Source organism: Rhea americana, unplaced genomic scaffold (assembly GCF_003343005.1).
Source record: "Rhea americana isolate MKP2758 unplaced genomic scaffold, rheAme1 scaffold_269, whole genome shotgun sequence".
NCBI lineage: Eukaryota > Metazoa > Chordata > Aves > Rheiformes > Rheidae > Rhea > Rhea americana.
In genome coordinates this window covers 81,821-98,894 of record NW_028186389.1, presented here as the reverse complement: position 1 = coordinate 98,894, position 17,074 = coordinate 81,821, and the positions used below count along the sequence as shown (strand labels likewise).

At 39.4% G+C, this 17,074-nt stretch overlaps 2 protein-coding genes across 3 annotated transcripts in view; one reads left to right on the top strand and one right to left on the bottom strand.

Annotated features, from left to right (window-relative positions):
- The window catches only part of GPR17 (G protein-coupled receptor 17), a 7,562-nt gene extending 1,205 nt beyond the window's left edge, over nt 1-6,357 (bottom strand). The window contains exons 1-2 of the mRNA XM_085307934.1: nt 5,946-6,357; nt 1-1,601 (exon numbers count right to left, since the gene is read on the bottom strand). The exon at nt 1-1,601 is cut by the window's left edge and continues 1,205 nt beyond it. Coding sequence (XP_085164060.1) covers nt 533-1,567 — 1,035 coding nt within the window. The 5' untranslated portion in view covers nt 1,568-1,601; nt 5,946-6,357 and the 3' untranslated portion in view covers nt 1-532. The remainder of the gene's footprint in view (nt 1,602-5,945) is intronic.
- LIMS2 (LIM zinc finger domain containing 2) overlaps nt 1-16,305 on the top strand; it is a 34,970-nt gene extending 18,665 nt beyond the window's left edge. Inside the window, exons 5-11 of one of the 2 annotated variants that reach the window (XM_085307937.1) lie at nt 8,325-8,474; nt 9,354-9,504; nt 10,223-10,315; nt 11,135-11,183; nt 11,370-11,445; nt 12,287-12,438; nt 15,593-16,305. In XM_085307937.1, coding sequence (XP_085164063.1) covers nt 8,325-8,474; nt 9,354-9,504; nt 10,223-10,315; nt 11,135-11,183; nt 11,370-11,445; nt 12,287-12,434 — 667 coding nt within the window. In that variant the 3' untranslated portion in view covers nt 12,435-12,438; nt 15,593-16,305. Of the gene's footprint in view, nt 1-8,324; nt 8,475-9,353; nt 9,505-10,222; nt 10,316-11,134; nt 11,184-11,369; nt 11,446-12,286 lie in introns of both variants that reach the window. The other variant, XM_085307935.1, reaches the window with a different exon arrangement.
- The last annotated feature ends 769 nt before the right edge of the window (nt 16,306-17,074 follow it).

The window sequence follows — 17,074 nt, the reverse complement described above, 5'->3', positions numbered from 1 at the left end:
CCTTCTTGCCACAATTTAGCACCAATTTTCTGTCTACGGTGTATAAATGCTTTGAATTTGCTGAACTGAACTAGAGGTTCAACTATGCTATCTGTTCAGGCAGGGTACCTCAGGAATGGATCTCTAGTGCTGGCATGATACAAAATTTTAAAGTATGCTTTATGCAGAGACAGAGACATTACTTAATATTTCTAGGGGGTGAATTTTATTTCTAAGAACAAGCTGTCCGTTTAAGTGCTTCTTTGTTCCCTTCCCAATTCTTCAGTATCCAGCCAGCAGTGTTAGGTCTTTGAAATCAGTTTGGCTGTTATTGTGCTCCTGTTTGCAGTTTCAATAGGACAAGACCATGTGATCTTTGTTGTCAGAGGCATTCTTCCTAATTGTTATGCCCCCAAAATGACAGAACTTCCCTCCTCAGGAATGAGTTTGACTCTGGATGGGCTGTCTCTTGTCTGTATAGCTGCACGCTTGCTCTCTTGGTTGATTTTGGTGGAAGAGTGTTCTTACGTGGAAGCAGTGGCAAGAATTATGTTCACAGTTCAGATCTGGCGCTTAGTGAGCTTTCATTTGTCTTACCCTCGTAAGTTTGAGGCACCATTACAGTCCTTTTACCACAAAACAAATTGCACAGAGCCTCTCGGAATTTCTCTGCTACAAAAAAATACATGACTGGGTCAAGAGCACCATTTAGACTGGTGAGGCAGGAAGTAACGCGGTTACTGAGTGCTAGAATACGCTGCGTCTCACAGGAAGTCTTGGTCCCATCATAATGGAGAATATAAATGTAGCGATTGACATGATACGGTACAAAGCAGATCAGAAAAATGACTAGGACCATGATGATCATTTTGATAGCCTTTTCCTTTAGGTGTTTCTCGACTCTGTTCCCACTCTTCAGGCTTCGGATGATTAATAAGTAGCAAGTCACTGTAGTAACAAATGGGAGGGTGAATGCCACTGCTAAGGACACAAGAGCATGGCGTGATGCCTTTTCTCTGTAGAGCTGCAGGCAGACTGTTGTGTTGTTCACCTCTGTTGTCTGCACACTGATCAGCAGAGGTGCCATTGCAACAGCAACAATAACCCATAGAAAGGCACATGCCAAATGGGCATAGAGAGACCTGCGGAGCTTGATAGACTTCACAGGGTGCACAATGGCTAAGAAACGGTCAACACTGATACACATAAGGAAGTAGATACTGGCATACATATTGAGGTAAAAAAGGAAGCCCGTGAGTCTGCATGGGATTTCACCAAATGGCCAGTGATTACCAGAAAAATGGTACACCAACCGGGTGGGAAGTACTAGCACAAAGGATAGGTCAGCCACAGCAAGATGCATCAGGAAAATGTTGGCAGGTGTGCCTGACTTCTGGTCCCGGACAAAAAGCCAAAGAGCTAGGGCATTGCCAACAAAAGCCAGGATGAAGTCCAGGAAATAGAAAGTGGCAAAAAAGATGTTCTCCAGATGTGTTTCTTTGCCACATTGCTCTGAAGTTTTCAAAGAGAAAATTGATTGGTTTGTGCAATTGAAGAGCAGGCTTGAAGTATCTGCTGGGCCGTTCATTTTTCACAAGAAGTTTGGAGCACAAAGCAGAAACCTGAAAGAATTGAGAGAGTATCTTACAAAAGAGCCTGGTTTTGTGGAGAGAAAAAAAAAATCACGAACAAACACACAAAAAACATGGAAATCAGTGATGTTTGCTGATACTAGTATTTAATAGGAGAGGTCAGTCTCAGTTGCAGCACTTACAAAATTCTGAATACCTCCTGCTCAGTTGGACTTTCCAGACCATTAATTTCTGTTGAAGGAACTACTATAAAGAGTTAGCTTGCTGATTATGAACTTACATCCAGGCTGTGCTGAGACCTATTGGATGACAGAGTAGTTAAATGCTCATGTATTATGTTTGTGGAAAAACGGAAGTGGGTAATATATGTCCAGCTAGAAAGTAATTACTATGTTTAATTTTGAAAGACTGGGTTAGGACTGAAGAGCTCCAAATGAATCAGCTTCTCTGAACACAGATACCTGTTGCAAAGTGACCTAGTTTGGAGTACGTGTATTGTTCCTGGAAGGGATGTGGGACAGATGTGATATTGGTGTCATTAAAAAAGTCTCAAAAGTGCAGGTTTCCTGAAAATATACAGTGAAAATTATGTTAGTCTGAAGTCCTGTATTTAAGGCAAACACTTTTAGGTGCAATAGCAAAGAAGATTTCTCAGATGGGTAGCAGCATCTGATTTGAACAGCAAAACACACTTAATTGACTTGGAAAACATTACTAGTTATAGCCATGCTGTTGGTTGTTGTCAACAAGTCCTCCTTCTCTACTGGTTTCTTCTGCCAACATGACTGTCTCTTTCTACCTCAAAAGCTACTAAGCTCCACTATAGCTCATTGAGGGGCTTTTTCAAGTAGCAGCATGGTAAAACTGGACATACTTTGCTACTCTTGTGGTTTTCTGTAGGGTCCTGAACAGTATCAACACCATGATTAGACTTCCTGGGCATCTACCCACAGCTTTTTATACATTTATCATCCCAGAGTATAGGTAGTAGGGAAAGGCAGGAAGTCTGAATCTCCAGTACTATGCCTGTTTCTTGGTTTCCTGAGAGGTATATTAGAATTCACATCAATACTTCCATTATGTTTATCATTTCTTTTGTACTGATTGACTGTTACTTCATAATATTTACGCGTTTTTTAAAAGGTAAGTAGCTAAGGAAACTGAAAAAAGCTGGAATGGAGTAAATGTACAAAAAAGCAGAAAGAGAGAGAGATTGCCAAGGCAGTGTCAAGTGAAACTGGGTTTTAAAACACTTGGGAAAAAAAAGTACTGAAGTAATGATAGCAAAAGACAGAAAGAAAGTCCTTTTGACTTGGTCATTTATTTTTTGTGTAAGGAAACTATGAAGTATCTGTTTTTTCCTTTGGTATATTTGTCAGTAATGATAATATGTATAAAGTGTTTTCTCTTTAAGATCAGGCTGCTCCCTTTCCCTCTGCTGATGTTGAGGTTTTAAGATAGTTACTGATACTGTAACACAGAATTTTCAGTCTCTGCCAGAAGCTACTTTCTGCTGAAATCTTACATCATTAGATAGTTGATTTGAGGCAGTAGGCACTGACTCTAGCTTCCCAGCAGACCTTTCTATTCAGGTGTCTGTAGACATTGGTGGCTGACTGAGAAACTTGAAATGGCAGGTTAGGAACAGAACAATAATATGGCAAATGGAAACAAAATTCCAAGGTAATTTCCATCTTTTGTTTGACTGCTGTCACTTTCAGGTGGACAGAAAACTATAATAGCTAGAGATTAATGCACTCTGGACAAAATTTGCTTAGTTTACAGTCAAATTTCAGATGAAATTCAACAGAAGAGAGAGAAGAGAATAAATGAAATTCAGAAGCTGAAATTCCTTCATATGGCCACAGAGGGTCCTTCTTACTTCATGCATTGCCAGTGTATGCTACGTGTTTATGGCACAAAAGAAACTCAACTTTTGAGTGTATGGGTACTCATTGTCTACTGCCTGCTGCATGCTTCTTTGTAGTCCTGGAAATGGCAACATACTATTGTCTTGGAGTTACTAAAGTATGTGTGCAAGGGAGACTGTATAGCCCTTTTTTCTGAAGTATAGCTCATTCTATAAAAATGCACCGTAACTCTTTGTTCCCCTTGCTTACGTGCACAAAAGGAAAGTTAATTCTCGCTCTTTTCTGCATGGGTTTTCTGGATTTACAGAGGACATCACAATTGTTGTTCCTAGTGTTTATTTGTCCCTTAAAAAGTAAAATCTACAAGTATTTTTGAACACAAGAGCTTGAAATTTCTGTATGATTGTATTAAGTACTTGTCTTCCCTGGATGGAATTAGTTTAAATATGTGGGTTTTTGTTACATATTAAAGGAGGAATAGGAGGAGACCATACATTTTTAGTGGCTGTTAATTTACAGTGGTACCTACTAACTGAAATTCTGGCTAGATGATCTTTTTTTTTTCATCTGCAGAAAGGATATAAGGAGGTGATCTTTATACATATACACACCTGTCAGTGATCAGGCAGTCTGATGGCTAAGTATTGTTCTATACCTGGTTGTGACACCACTGAAAAATAGCAAATGCTGGATTGGACAAGCTTAAAAAGCTGGGGCAAGGATGGTGTAAGGAACCAGAGAGGGATATCTTTTGCCTTGATGATAGTGACTTAAATCATTCCAAGAGGTGAAGCAGTAAGCAGAGACTAAATATTAGGGGTTTAGCAGTCTGAAATGTTCTGTCAGAGTTCTCCCAGTGATTTCTATCATGGAAATATCGTAGGTGGAGGGGAAAGGAGGATATGAGGGATATCAAAAAGTCCAGTGGATCTGTGCCCGGAACTGATGATTCTATCTTTTAAAATGAGTGTCCTTATAGGAGAGCTGCTGTTAACTCATTTACTTTTGAGAGGAAGGTAAAGTGAGGTATTTTTCATTATCTTGTCAGAAATGATGGAAAAGGGAAATGAGTCTCTGTCTAATTCTGCTTAAGTTTTAATCTAGAAGGAAATTTTGATCAAGTATTTTATTTTCTTTACAATTCTGTTTGTTGACTTGAAAATCATAGCCTAGTGCTTGACTAGTTAAGAAAAAAAGCTGATGTATTGTTAGAATTAAGTGTTGAACTGGTTTTCAGAGTTGAAGTATTGCCAACAAAAAGCTACCAAGAGTAGTAATTGTTTGTTTATTTGTAACTGCATTCAGTATGGAAGGCCCTTTATTATTATTTAAAGCTGCACTTCTCTTTTTTTCCTGTTTCTAACCTATCAATTTAAAATGAATATGTTGACTTTTAGACTTATTTCTTTTTCATTTGATATGCTTACAAAAAACATGTTTTAAGTCCTTAAAAAGCTTGTTATACTCGTCTGCAAACTAGAAACTTTTCCAAGTGCGCAAGATATGTAGTTTGTACTCAAAGCTATATGGTGCAAGAGGCTTTGACCCCACAGACAGAACAACTCCTTTAGTAGTCTGGCTCACTGTCCCATATTTTCCGCTTGGATTGCGCTCTTGGGGTTGTGTGAATATTTAGTGATTTACGTATTGCTGAACAGAGCGCTATTCTGGAGTGAGCCATTATCCCAGGCTTGAGTTCTAAGAGGCATGTCAGTGCTCATTTGAAATGCATGCACATTGACCATATTTCATGGCCCTGTTTCTCTTCTGCTCCAAAACAAGCGAGATAGCAATCCACAAGGCTGTCAGTATAGACACAGCGTGATTGCCCTTTGAGCATGTGCTCTACCTGTCACTAATGTGACCATTCATAAGCAGCAAAAATGGATGGCTCATCATAAATTAATCACCCTAGCTAATTAGGCAGTTTTGTTTTTATGCCACTGTAGATAAATTTGAAGTATATGGTAAGGTTTTTGGAGTTTCCTGTTCTTACTCCCAGCTAGAGGAGTTTCTGATTTGGGAATATGTTTGATTCTGCGTTTTTATGATTATGGTTGTAGTGCTTTGTCAAATGGGAATGTTCCCTTACTTTCACTAGAAATACATTTCATCATAAACAGTCTGACTGAAACCATTCTCTTGAAAATTGCTCTTGCTTAGCCTCCCACCCCTTAACTAGGAATATTGGTTTCTTGTGAACACCAAAGCAGCATCAGAGAGTGCTAATCATAGTATATGACTGTCTGTTTGCCTGGCACAAATGGATGGACATTAAGTACTGAAGTTTAAAAGCTTTAATGTTTTGGAGGAGTGAAGTAAAGAAGAGTGAGAATAGTGAAATTCTTCTTTGAACTTTTAAAAATGTTGCTTGTTCTTAAGTTTCGAATATTTCCGTTATGTTTGTTAGCCTGTGTGTCTTGCCGCCTCACTGACACCAGCCAGAACTAGTGCTGTTAGGAAAGCTCCTTTGTTATTCTCCCAACAGAAGCTGATCTCTTACCTGTTTATGGTGCAGTCCTGTGGGTGGGGTATGAAGTCCTTTTGGAGAAAATCTCAGGGAACTCCTTCTGGTGTCAGCAAACCAAAAAGAAGCAGCAACGGTGAAAACAATGAGATGTTCCAGAAAGAGCACACGGTTGCCGACTTGGTGAGGGTGGAGAAGGGACACCCTCTATATAGTGTCCTGCTAGCTCTGATAGCGCATTATCAGCTCAGTCGCACAAGAGCAGGGGAGAGAATACCCCAGCACTGAAGAGCAGTCTTCATTCCATCTGAACCCTTGGCACGGGGAAGCTGCTGCTGTTACAGATATGTGTATGCTGTGTGAATATTCTTACGTTCACGGTGCTTACTAAAGGCTGCTACTGAACTCCAAGCTCTTAACACAGACTCCTTGGAGTCCTCTGATTATTTTGGGAGGGTGGGGAGAAGTATTGTTCAGGGGAAGTCTGGTATTAATAGACACAACAGGACATTTCAGAATGGGATAATTCCATACTAGTGGGAGTGGGAAGGGGGAGAGAAAGAGGGGCGGCTGCTATGGTAACAGCTCAGCTTGTCCAACACTTCCCTTTGCCAGCAATAGAGGAGGGTCTATGGGGCAGCAGAGAGGGTTTCTCAATGGGGAGGGGTTGATAATAGTTTATCAGTGCAAATGGCTGAAGGCCTCTTATTCAGCTGAATGAGAGGGGTCTCTTTCAGGACACTTGCTTCAGGGTCCCTGTGTCCTGCCCTGTATAATTAGTCTCCATTTGACAGTGCTGAATAAAATTGATGCCTTTATGCTGAGATGAGCACAGCTGCATGTTTCCTTATAATGGGGTGCTGTCTGCTTTTTCTGGGCTCCGTCTGGCAGAACAGTGGTTTCAGCCCTGGAGAGAGACTCTTGCTGACAGGAGGACCCAAAAAGTGGAGAGAATAATAGTGATACTTAGCACTTAGACAGGCGCCTGTCAGCTGAGGGTCATAAATATTTGAGGTCTCATAACAATATCTGTGTTGTATTCTTATCCCCATTTTACAGATCTAAGGGTGATTCATGACAGCAGAATTTTAGAAGGCGCCTTGCAATGTACCCACTACTTTAGCTGTAAATCTACCCTTCCCTTTTTAATTTTTCCTTTTGCCTGGTATCTTTTGAGAATAACCTGTAAAACTCCATTTCACATAGGATATAGTGAAAGGAATTAAGCAGACTTGCTGTTTTGTGACAAAGAAACCTGCAGAAATCATTCCGCTGTCATCTTTATTTTAGCATAAATTCTTCCCAGCCCACAGCATTGCTGCCAAAGGGGTAGATAACTAAGCTGAACAGGTTCCCCTCAGAGGTTCTAAATATTGGGATAGAACTGGTAGATTCCCCCAGCCTTTTCAGAAGTCTCTTTTATGTCTTTGCCCAAGCAACTACCAGAAATTTGGCTAATGTGCCTGTACAGAGCTGCACTTCATGTTTGTTCTAGAACATGAGAGAAACATAGTTATGCTTACCACATGAAATTTCATACTCCTTTGTTTTCTTTAACTTATAACAAAAGGAGTTCATGGACAGAGGATCTGGAATTCAGGAATCTTTTGTTTGTCCTAGCTATCAAAGACTAAGAAATCCAACCATAGTAGAGTCATTCTAGCAGCGTGTTTTGGTTCAATGATTTTTATTATCTCTTCTTGACTCCCTCCATCCAACCCACTATGGCAGGGTTCCATAGTTACTAACAGCGAGAGGATGTTGCCACTTGTTTTTCCTTACCTACCCCTCAAAAAGCTCCTAGCAGAACTGGAAAGATGATGTAGAAGAATGACAGATGATTGTAGATACGGAACACTTCTCAGTGAGGAACAACTGAACAGACGAGGACTTTTCAGACTGGGGAAGGGAAGACTGAAACAAGATGTGACAGAGTTCTGTGAATCTTGAGTGGCATGAAAAAGGTGATTATTGATTAAGGATTTATTGTCGCCTATAATACAAGAACTAGAAGACATAAAGTCAGCAGATACAAATAAAGGGGAATGCCTCTTCATGCGTTGTGTAGTTGAGATGTTTGCTTTTTGGTGTAGTATGATGTGGATGCCACAAGTTTATATAGATTACAATATGATTAGACAATCTATGGAAAATAATCATCAAAGGATAAGAAATACAAATACTCAAGTTCATAAAGCATGCAGTATAGATAAGTGAATGCTAGGGGAGTATTCAAAGGAGGTATAATTCTGTGCCTGCTCTATCCATGTATTCTTTCCTGTGCACCCAGTGTTAAAGACAGGACACTAAATTAAATGATGCTTAGTCTGAACTAATAAGACACTTTAATAAGACACAAGTACTTTGTTTTGAGGGGCAGAATTTACTAACGTTGTTTTTCCTTTGTTCAACTAGGCATCTGTGCAGACCATGCCATAACCGTGAAAAAGCTAAGGGACTGGGAAAGTACATCTGTCAGAAGTGTCACCTGATAATTGATGAGCAACCTCTGATGTTCAGGAATGATTCCTACCATCCCGATCACTTTAACTGCACCCACTGTGGGTATGTTCTCATATTCTAACCCCTGACAACAAAAGAGTTAGACAAACAGTATAGTCAGTAATGCAGTCCTTTCCAGGGCTTGAAGTTAACTGCCTTCACATTATCAAACAAATTCTAGGAGAAAAAGGAAAAGGAATTAGGAAAGCATAGAAAAATTGTTGTTTGATTTTGCTGTTTGATGTTCTTCTATGTTAAGCTCAAATAACACCATTTTTATACTGACAGTGAAAACAGTTCCTTGGTATGAACTTAGCTCAAAGGCTATATCAAGATTACAATAATAGCGTTGTCCAAACATGACTTTTGACAGAGTATTCAAAATAGTTTGACCTTGCATTTCTGGTTAGAAAAAAATGTTTTGAAGAGCTGTATGTCTGTCTGGTACAATCCAGTACGGTACTGATTCCTGTCCGAGTTGCTTCTCATGAAGGTGGTATAGTTGGAGCACAGTACTCCCCTAGGATGGATAACACTGCTGAGGAATAAGGTAAGTTGTTCTGTACTGAGCACTGCTAAAACAGTCCTTGCACCTGAGCTATGGCATTCAAAGACAGCTCAATTATATGACATTGCACAGCTCCGTGTAGGTATAGCTCATATTTTTGCCAGAGTGTCTAGCCATATTAAGACATGGTATTCCACATATGTTCTCTTGTCTGTCAAACTGAGAAAGCTTATAAAAATGAATTGACAATAACTGTATTTCACTAACGTAATTTAATGTCTCACTATTTATAGCATGAATGTGGCCAAAATGTGTCTGTTTTCAAGTTTAGTCTTTCAAAGACTAAACTTTCATCTCAGATATTAAATGTTCATCTCAGACATTAAAGAGCTTCACTTGGAGTTCTTATTTCAGGAATATGTTTATATTTTCAGGAAGGAGCTGACAGCTGAGGCCCGGGAACTGAAGGGAGAACTGTATTGCCTACCTTGCCATGACAAGATGGGAATCCCCATCTGTGGAGCGTGCCGCAGGCCCATTGAGGGACGAGTGGTCAATGCTCTGGGAAAACAGTGGCATGTTGAGGTGAGGCCTCTTCAGATGCCTTCAGAAGGCATTTTGGAAGAGGGCTAGTGCTGTTTGGAAGCTATAGATGTTGGTGATCCCTGTCTGGTATGAATTCATGCAAAAAAGTTGCATTAAAAAGATTCTTGCAGATGTGGCTTACTGGTTAGCATTTACTTACTGGAGTTTGATACATCCTGTCTACCCCCACTTAACAAGGTCATAACAATGTTAGAATTTGTGATGTAGACAGAGACATCATGATTCTTGCTTTTTAAGCCTTTTCAGCTCATTGTTTATATAACTTTTGGCTTGTCACAGCATGCCCTGAAGTTTTTGGTGATCCATGTGTTTAGTGATTTAAGCCTCCTAAGGGCTGAGCTGTGAAGGGGGTGCTATTGCTGATTTGAAATGCATGCATGCCAACCGTATTTTATGTTCTTGGGTCTCGTCTCTGAAACAAGCAAGATAACAGTCTACCAGTCTATCAGTATAGAAGCAACATGCTTATGCTTTCAACAGGTGTTCTACTAATGCTAATTAAGCATTAGAAGAATGCTTAATTAACTAATTATTACCATAGACTAAATACTTCCTCTTTCTTCTCACCATTTTTCTGAGTTTCATTAAAATGTGAAGTCTCTTGCATTGAGCCGTGAATTGCAGCCAGAGATGCAAGTCTTTCCCCAGTGTTGAAGAAGTTGCTTTACCTGCCACTGAATGACTTTTTCTTTTACAGCATTTTGTTTGTGCCAAATGCGAGAAGCCGTTCTTGGGGCACCGGCACTATGAGAAAAAAGGACTGGCTTATTGTGAAACTCACTATAACCAGGTAAGTTCTGCCATCTATATGTAGGTATTTGTTCTGACTGACAAATACTTTGGTAGTCTGGATTTATACATACAAGGCAGTATGAAAAAAGTAGAGCTTAATTTAAAAAAATCTTTTCTTGGTAGAAGTGAAATGTAATACTGGTAAGAGAACAGAAGTGTCTTGGGGAGATTGATTTTTCTTTGTCCCATCAAAGCGAAAAAAACACCATGCATTGCCACTAAAATCCCTGTAATTGTACTTTGAAACAATTGGTGTGGACTTCTTGGATGGCTACTGGCTTCTATTGGCCTAAGATAAATGATGTGCTGTCTAAATCATAAGTAAAGTGTTTCATGAGCCAATCAAAAAGTAATCTTTCTCTATGACTGTAGTGACTGCCTTTTCTTCTGTCAGAAATTAGTCTCTCCCTCTCTCATAAAAGGTAAGTGTTACTGTTTTAAAAGTAGCTGTAGGCTTTGTTTTGATGTTTCTGGTTTAGCCTCAGGAGATACGTCTTCAGTAATCATCATTCTCAACTGATTCTCTCTTCCTCAGCCACATGTGCAGGTCTTAGAGATCACATAACAATGGTAGAGTGTGAGGCATCAACAAAAAAAGTCTTGTAGGATTTGATGGTACAATATACAAATGAACATAGACTATTTGGCAAGCGTATGAGAAGTTATTCAGAAGATTTAAATCAGTATATTTGGTGGCTTTTGCAGTGTCTGGGAATTCACTGATTGTTAGGATTTAATGTTTGCACCAGCTGTGTGATTTGGGGAGCATGAGCATTCAGTAACATAAGTTCCTGTTCTTATTTCTTTTGCTGTGTAGCTCTTTGGAGATGTCTGCTACAACTGCAGCCACGTGATCGAGGGAGATGGTAAGATTTGTTCTTTCCGTATTTTGGGTTGCTGTCCCTGTTCCATTTGTCAGTGCAGCTGTTGCAGTCCCCCAGTTGCAAGGCATCAGTGTTTCTGCTCACATCTGGCCTCATTTGAATTTGGATACAAATCCAAATTCAAATAATCTGGCAGTTTCCTTTTATTTTATACTTTTGCTTTTGCAGTGGTATCAGCTCTTAACAAGGCCTGGTGTGTGAATTGCTTCTCCTGCTCCACCTGCAACATCAAGCTTACACTGAAGTAAGTGAGTGCTTATGGTTGGGCCATTGTGAGACATTTTGCCCCTAAGACAGGATATCAGCTTGTGGCAGCTATGAGCCAGGGCCTCTCTAAGGGGCAGTGTGCTGTAATGTGCTACTGATAAGCTAATCAGTAATGCCTTTTCTCTGTAGGGGCTTTTAGATTCCACTGATTTCAGAACTAAAAGGGAGCTGGGAGCCACCAGCCTCTAATTTATTTGCCTTCATTAATCTATTCTGTGGGAAGGTTGGGTCAGGGAAGAACTCATTAAGCAGTACAGAAGGAAGGCTCTAAACTTTAAAGGGACTACCTGTCCTGAAATACCTGCAGTTTCCATCTCTTTTGTCTGGATACTTTTCTCATTGATAATACTGAAAAATTGCTTAAGTTATTCTGAAGGAAAATGTTACACTGGTTGCCTCAAATAAGTAGAAGAGGGCAAAAAACAAGGCAATCCTGCATTTCCCTTTCTTGGGTTCAAGCCCTTACCCTATAATATGCTGGTTTGGTCCCACTGGTCTTGTATATGAAGGAGCTTTAATTCATCACAAAGAGGTGCTTTGAAGTGACATTTCCATTCTAAGATAACAACATTATTATTCTAGGCTGTTACATATAAATGCATTGCAAAATCTCACTCCTTATTAAAGTAGCAGTACCAGAGGCCCCAGTTCCCTGATGAAAATCTCATCTCTGTACTTGCATGACCAGATGAGGAAGTGAACTGACTTATACATGCAGTAGAAAGCAAACAACTGCATTTATGTATACATACGCAGACTTGATTAACTCAGGCATATAGTTTGCGAATATTATTTTAATAGCCATTTTGTTTCTAAAGGAATAAGTTTGTGGAATTTGACATGAAGCCGGTATGCAAGAAATGCTATGAAAAATTCCCTCTGGAGCTGAAGAAGCGTCTGAAGAAGTTGTCTGAGCTGGCATCCAAGAAATCACATCCCAAAGCTTTGGATTTAAACTCTGCTTAAACAGGTCTGACAATCTGCTGACTGCACTCTTACAGTCATGAATTGCTACTCGCAGCAACTCTTGACCACAGAGGGAACTGTTAAGAAAAAATGAACCAAAGACAAGTAGTACCTTCCCCTGCTTCTGCTAATGTAGCTTGAATCTTGACTATCCCTTTTCTCAAGCAACTGTCTATTAACACTGTCAGGAAGAAAAATCTGATTTCTTCTTCAGCAGTTCACAGGCTGGTTGTTAATTTGTTAATAACAACTTATTCTGCCTTTGAATTGTATGCAATTTTTTCTTCCTCAGTTGAACCATAGTTCTCTCTCCATTCCTCTTACAGTCTAAGGAACTTGGAAACAATGATTAGGTGTAGGGGTGGAGGAAATGTATGGTTAGCTCTTTTTTGGTTAAAGTACAGAAGTTTCTCCTTTAGTCGTGCATGAAGAAGTTTTATTTTTTAAATCTGTAGGCAAATACTCTGAAAACTGCCACACTTTGCTACATACAGAATGTACTGGTCTTTGCCCAGATTCCTATTGAGCATGCACTGACCCTATACAGTCCTACTGGTTAGCAGGTTTACTGGATGAACCCAGAGGCCAACGATTATGGCCTCTGCACTGTCTACTTATCTAGCTCCAGACCAGTGTTGAGGTAGGACAGCTGAAGAACTTTGCTGCTTCCCTATTCAGCAGTAAGAGGATTTCAATCTCCATGGCCATGTCAGCCTCTTCAGAATTGTTGGACTTTCCTTAAGTAGGAGGTGGTTATGGGAAAGGACAAATTTTGTTAGGAACTAACTCTATAATTTTCTCAATCTGTTCTCTACTACACCATGGACACTAGAACTTTGAGTGGACAGCACAATGTGTGTCCTACCCAGTGGCACAGCTGGCACTTCTTGATGTAGTGTAGCTGGAGCTCTGATTGTTCTTTTGCATAGTGAAATCCAGTTGATAATACAGTACTAATTTAAGCAGTTCAATTTCACATTCAGTCCTTTCCACTTTATTTGAAAGGTGAGTATGCCTTCTGAAGTCACTCTCGAGAAAGCCCAATGATGTGAAGGTGTTTCTAATATTTACAGTTTTTAACAAATGCAGTCTCATGCAGAAAAAGCAGGATTTTTTTTCCTAAAACTTTAACCCAAATAAGAGTTCCCATCTTTCTTCTTAAGATCTGAGTGTACTTAAAGGGAAGACCTCAGACATGAACCTGTAAATTTTAAGAATACGTTTTTGCCTAAAAGTTTCCTTCTGCTCTGTAGTTTTGCCTATCACTGGTACAGTTTCACTGCTTCTACTCTCTCTGCTAGTATAACCCCCAGGTGATGAGAAATCTATTAGTTTTAAACATTCTCAGTACTTCTTTAGTTGTGAGCCATCAGCAGAGCTGTTCCTAGGTCCACCCGTTTTGTATAATCATGGTGAGCTTCTGAGACTTCTGGAGGCATTTTGCATGGTTTCTTGTGCTGAACTAATCAGAGCAGCCTGAAAATCTGTTTCCCTGAACAGCAGGAGAATGTGCTAGCCCTTTTTACATGGTGGACAGGATTGGAAGGCACTGGAGTACTTCTAGCCCTTGCATGATTTCTATCTCCTATAAAGTGGATAGTTTACTAAGTCAAATGAACACAGCAGTTGGGCTTTACTCTGCAGCCCCAGGTGAGTTAGCCAGCAAGATGTTAAAGCTTCCTCACTTTTTCTGTATGTGAGCAGCAACTGAATTGGTCAAAATCTGAATAAATCTTAAAATTTTCCTCACTGTGATCACACTCTGCCCAGAGCAGGTCTAAACAAGGTAATAGCTAAAGTACAGATATCTACTAGCATGCTTGCTGTAGCTGCTACCCATGAAACTGCACCAGTGATGTCACAGCAGTGGTGGGAAATTCTGGTTAACTATGTGCAGATGAGAATTCCAAATGCAAGAACATACCTTAGATGCTGGCTATCATAATTCAGATTTCCTTCAGCTACCTTGCTTTTTGCTGTCATAAGTTATCATAAGCATTTAACTGAGATATTTAGCATCCACTATAACATTTGGGAGGGGAGATGGGCTTTAATCAAAGGTAGAACTCTTCCTTCCTCTTGTGACCAATCTGCACTGTAGATTACACCAATATTAGCTTTTCTTGTCACTGCTTTAGGAGAGCATATGGCTAGTTCCTGTTCTTTTGCTAGCCTTTAAATGGTCTTTCAGACAAAGGCACATAGAGCAGCATGGCTTTTAGTGCAGTAGCGTGTGGTCACTGCAAGAACCAGTCTTGTAAGCCTATTCTTTGGCACTTGGTTCGCAGAAGAAAGCACAAAAACTACTGACCAAGACACAGTTCATTATATTGTATAGATTCTTCTCTGCGTAAAGCATGCAGCTCTGTTCCTATAATCTTAGTTACAGGCCAAGCCTAATGCCAAATCTGAGCAGCTGTATATCTTCAGCTTTCTGGAAGGATGGTGGAGGAGCACACAGCAGTATTACCCACTTACAAGTATGGAAAGACTGTGCAGCTACAGACAATAGTATTCCTTCAGAGGCCACTCTCAAGCTCAGCAATGAAAAATGCATGTATGTAGAGCTGAATGCAATTATTTTTATATTGCAGATAGAGACTTAATATGAGTTGGAAATTGAGTAGACCTAGCCTCTGTGTTCAAAGGATAGTTGATACCATTCTCTTTGACAGACTGCTCAGTTCTGTAGGATTTGGATTCTGTCCTTATCTTCAGAGTATTTCCCAAGACTAGTGATGTTAAAAATCCTTTTAATAGCTGGATAGTGATGTTGCCTTAATGTTTCCTTAATTATTAATTAATTTTTGCAGTTATTTTTATTACACTTTGCTGCTCATAGCATGCAGTGCGCAGAGTAACAGTACTGCATATTATTGATGTTCATTTTGTGAGACAGAGGAATCGAGCAAATAGGAGAAAAACTTATAAAAAGTTTGAAAAATATGCATCTTTGAGTCTACATTTTTTTAAAAGTAAGTAGAAGGTACTGCAGACTTACAAATTCTCCTTAGTGTGCTGATAGGCTAACAGTATTGTTGTAAAGTCAAGATCTCTGTCAGAAATGTAAGCTTAAAGGTGTGTGCCTTTTTTTTTTTTTTTTTTTTTTTTTTTTTTTTTTTTTTTTTTTTGCCTTTTTTTTCCATTGCTGTAAACAGACACGGGCCAAATTCATCCTAGATATCACACCACTGAAGAGCATAGATTTACATCAAGGTTGAACTCGGCTCAGAAGTCTTTCCTTACTAAAAGCTGCTGTCTCATTACATAGTTTTATAGTTTACATTTATATTTATACATACTGAATTAAAATCACTAATATTCACTGAGTACACTTGAAAACAGTGATGCTTTTATAAATCACAGTATGTGAAGCTTACTTGTATTCAAATGGTATGTTAATTACTCATTACCTTTCTTTATGGCAAGCTAATCTGCTCTCTAGGGCTTGAGTGCTGGTCTTCATTTTTACAATCTATGCAATGTAGGCAAATATTGTTCAATCTTCTATATAGATTTTCTAAAGTAATGTGTTTTGTGTTGGATTATGCAGACTTCTGTGACTGACCCTTATAATCAGTGGTTGGATAGTAGTGGAATTGATTGCAGAGAAACATGAAACAAATGCAGTTTTACTAGTCTGTAAAGCACTATTAAGTGCTGAGGATGCTACAGACTGAGTAAAGGATTCAGCAGCTACTTCTCTGGGTTTAGGCCCTGATGAGCAGGGCTGGATTCTGCACAGGATGACGCTGTCATTTTATTACACTTTGCTTGTGCTCTCTAACCAAAACGTGACTGTGGATTAAAATACTGTAATACTGTACTTGTTCATATTCTTGTAATAAACTTAACTTTACTACATTTTAAATCTTCACACTAAAAACAAATGTGTAAAAGGCTGTATATTGTATAGTTAAAAAAAAAAAACAAAAAACCACACATTCGCAATGGTGAGCCAGAGTGAGTTGCCTAGGAACTACGAGGATTGCCCAAATCTGATTCAGTGCTCTGCTGAATTCAAGTTTTAGATCTCTGCTGCTTTTATGGTGATGTGTTGGTTGATAATGATGTGCAGAAAGGGGTATCATTCTTTTAGAGGTTATGCCATACAACTTGTACTGTGTATATGAAAAGTGGATGGAATGCTATGATTGTGTATAAACCATACTAAATGTCTGGTAGGTTTAAGTTGCACGGATCTGGAGTGAATACTTACTTTTCTTGTTGAAAAAGACATCACCATGGCTGATTTTCTACAACATTTATTTAAAAACCAGAAACAATACATAATGGCTGCAAAATTTCTTTTGTAGAGGTAAGTCTGGAATGCTTCTCAGCTATATCCAGTTGGATCAGAAATAGGATGACTGAACAACTGAAGCCAGTACTCTCAAAGTTTCCATTGCCAGCAATGGACATTACAGCAGGAATATCTAATTGCTTGCAAAAGGATCAACTATTCTGACAAGCGTGGCACTCTTTTAGATGCACAAAGTGAGTGGGGCTCTTCTCCCTGCCATGCATGTACAACACTCCCATTAGTGTTTGAATTGCGCACACACATATCCAAGGGAACAAAGGAACCATTGTGCATACATTGGCAAGTTAGAGAACCAGCAGAACTGCTTTTCCAGCAC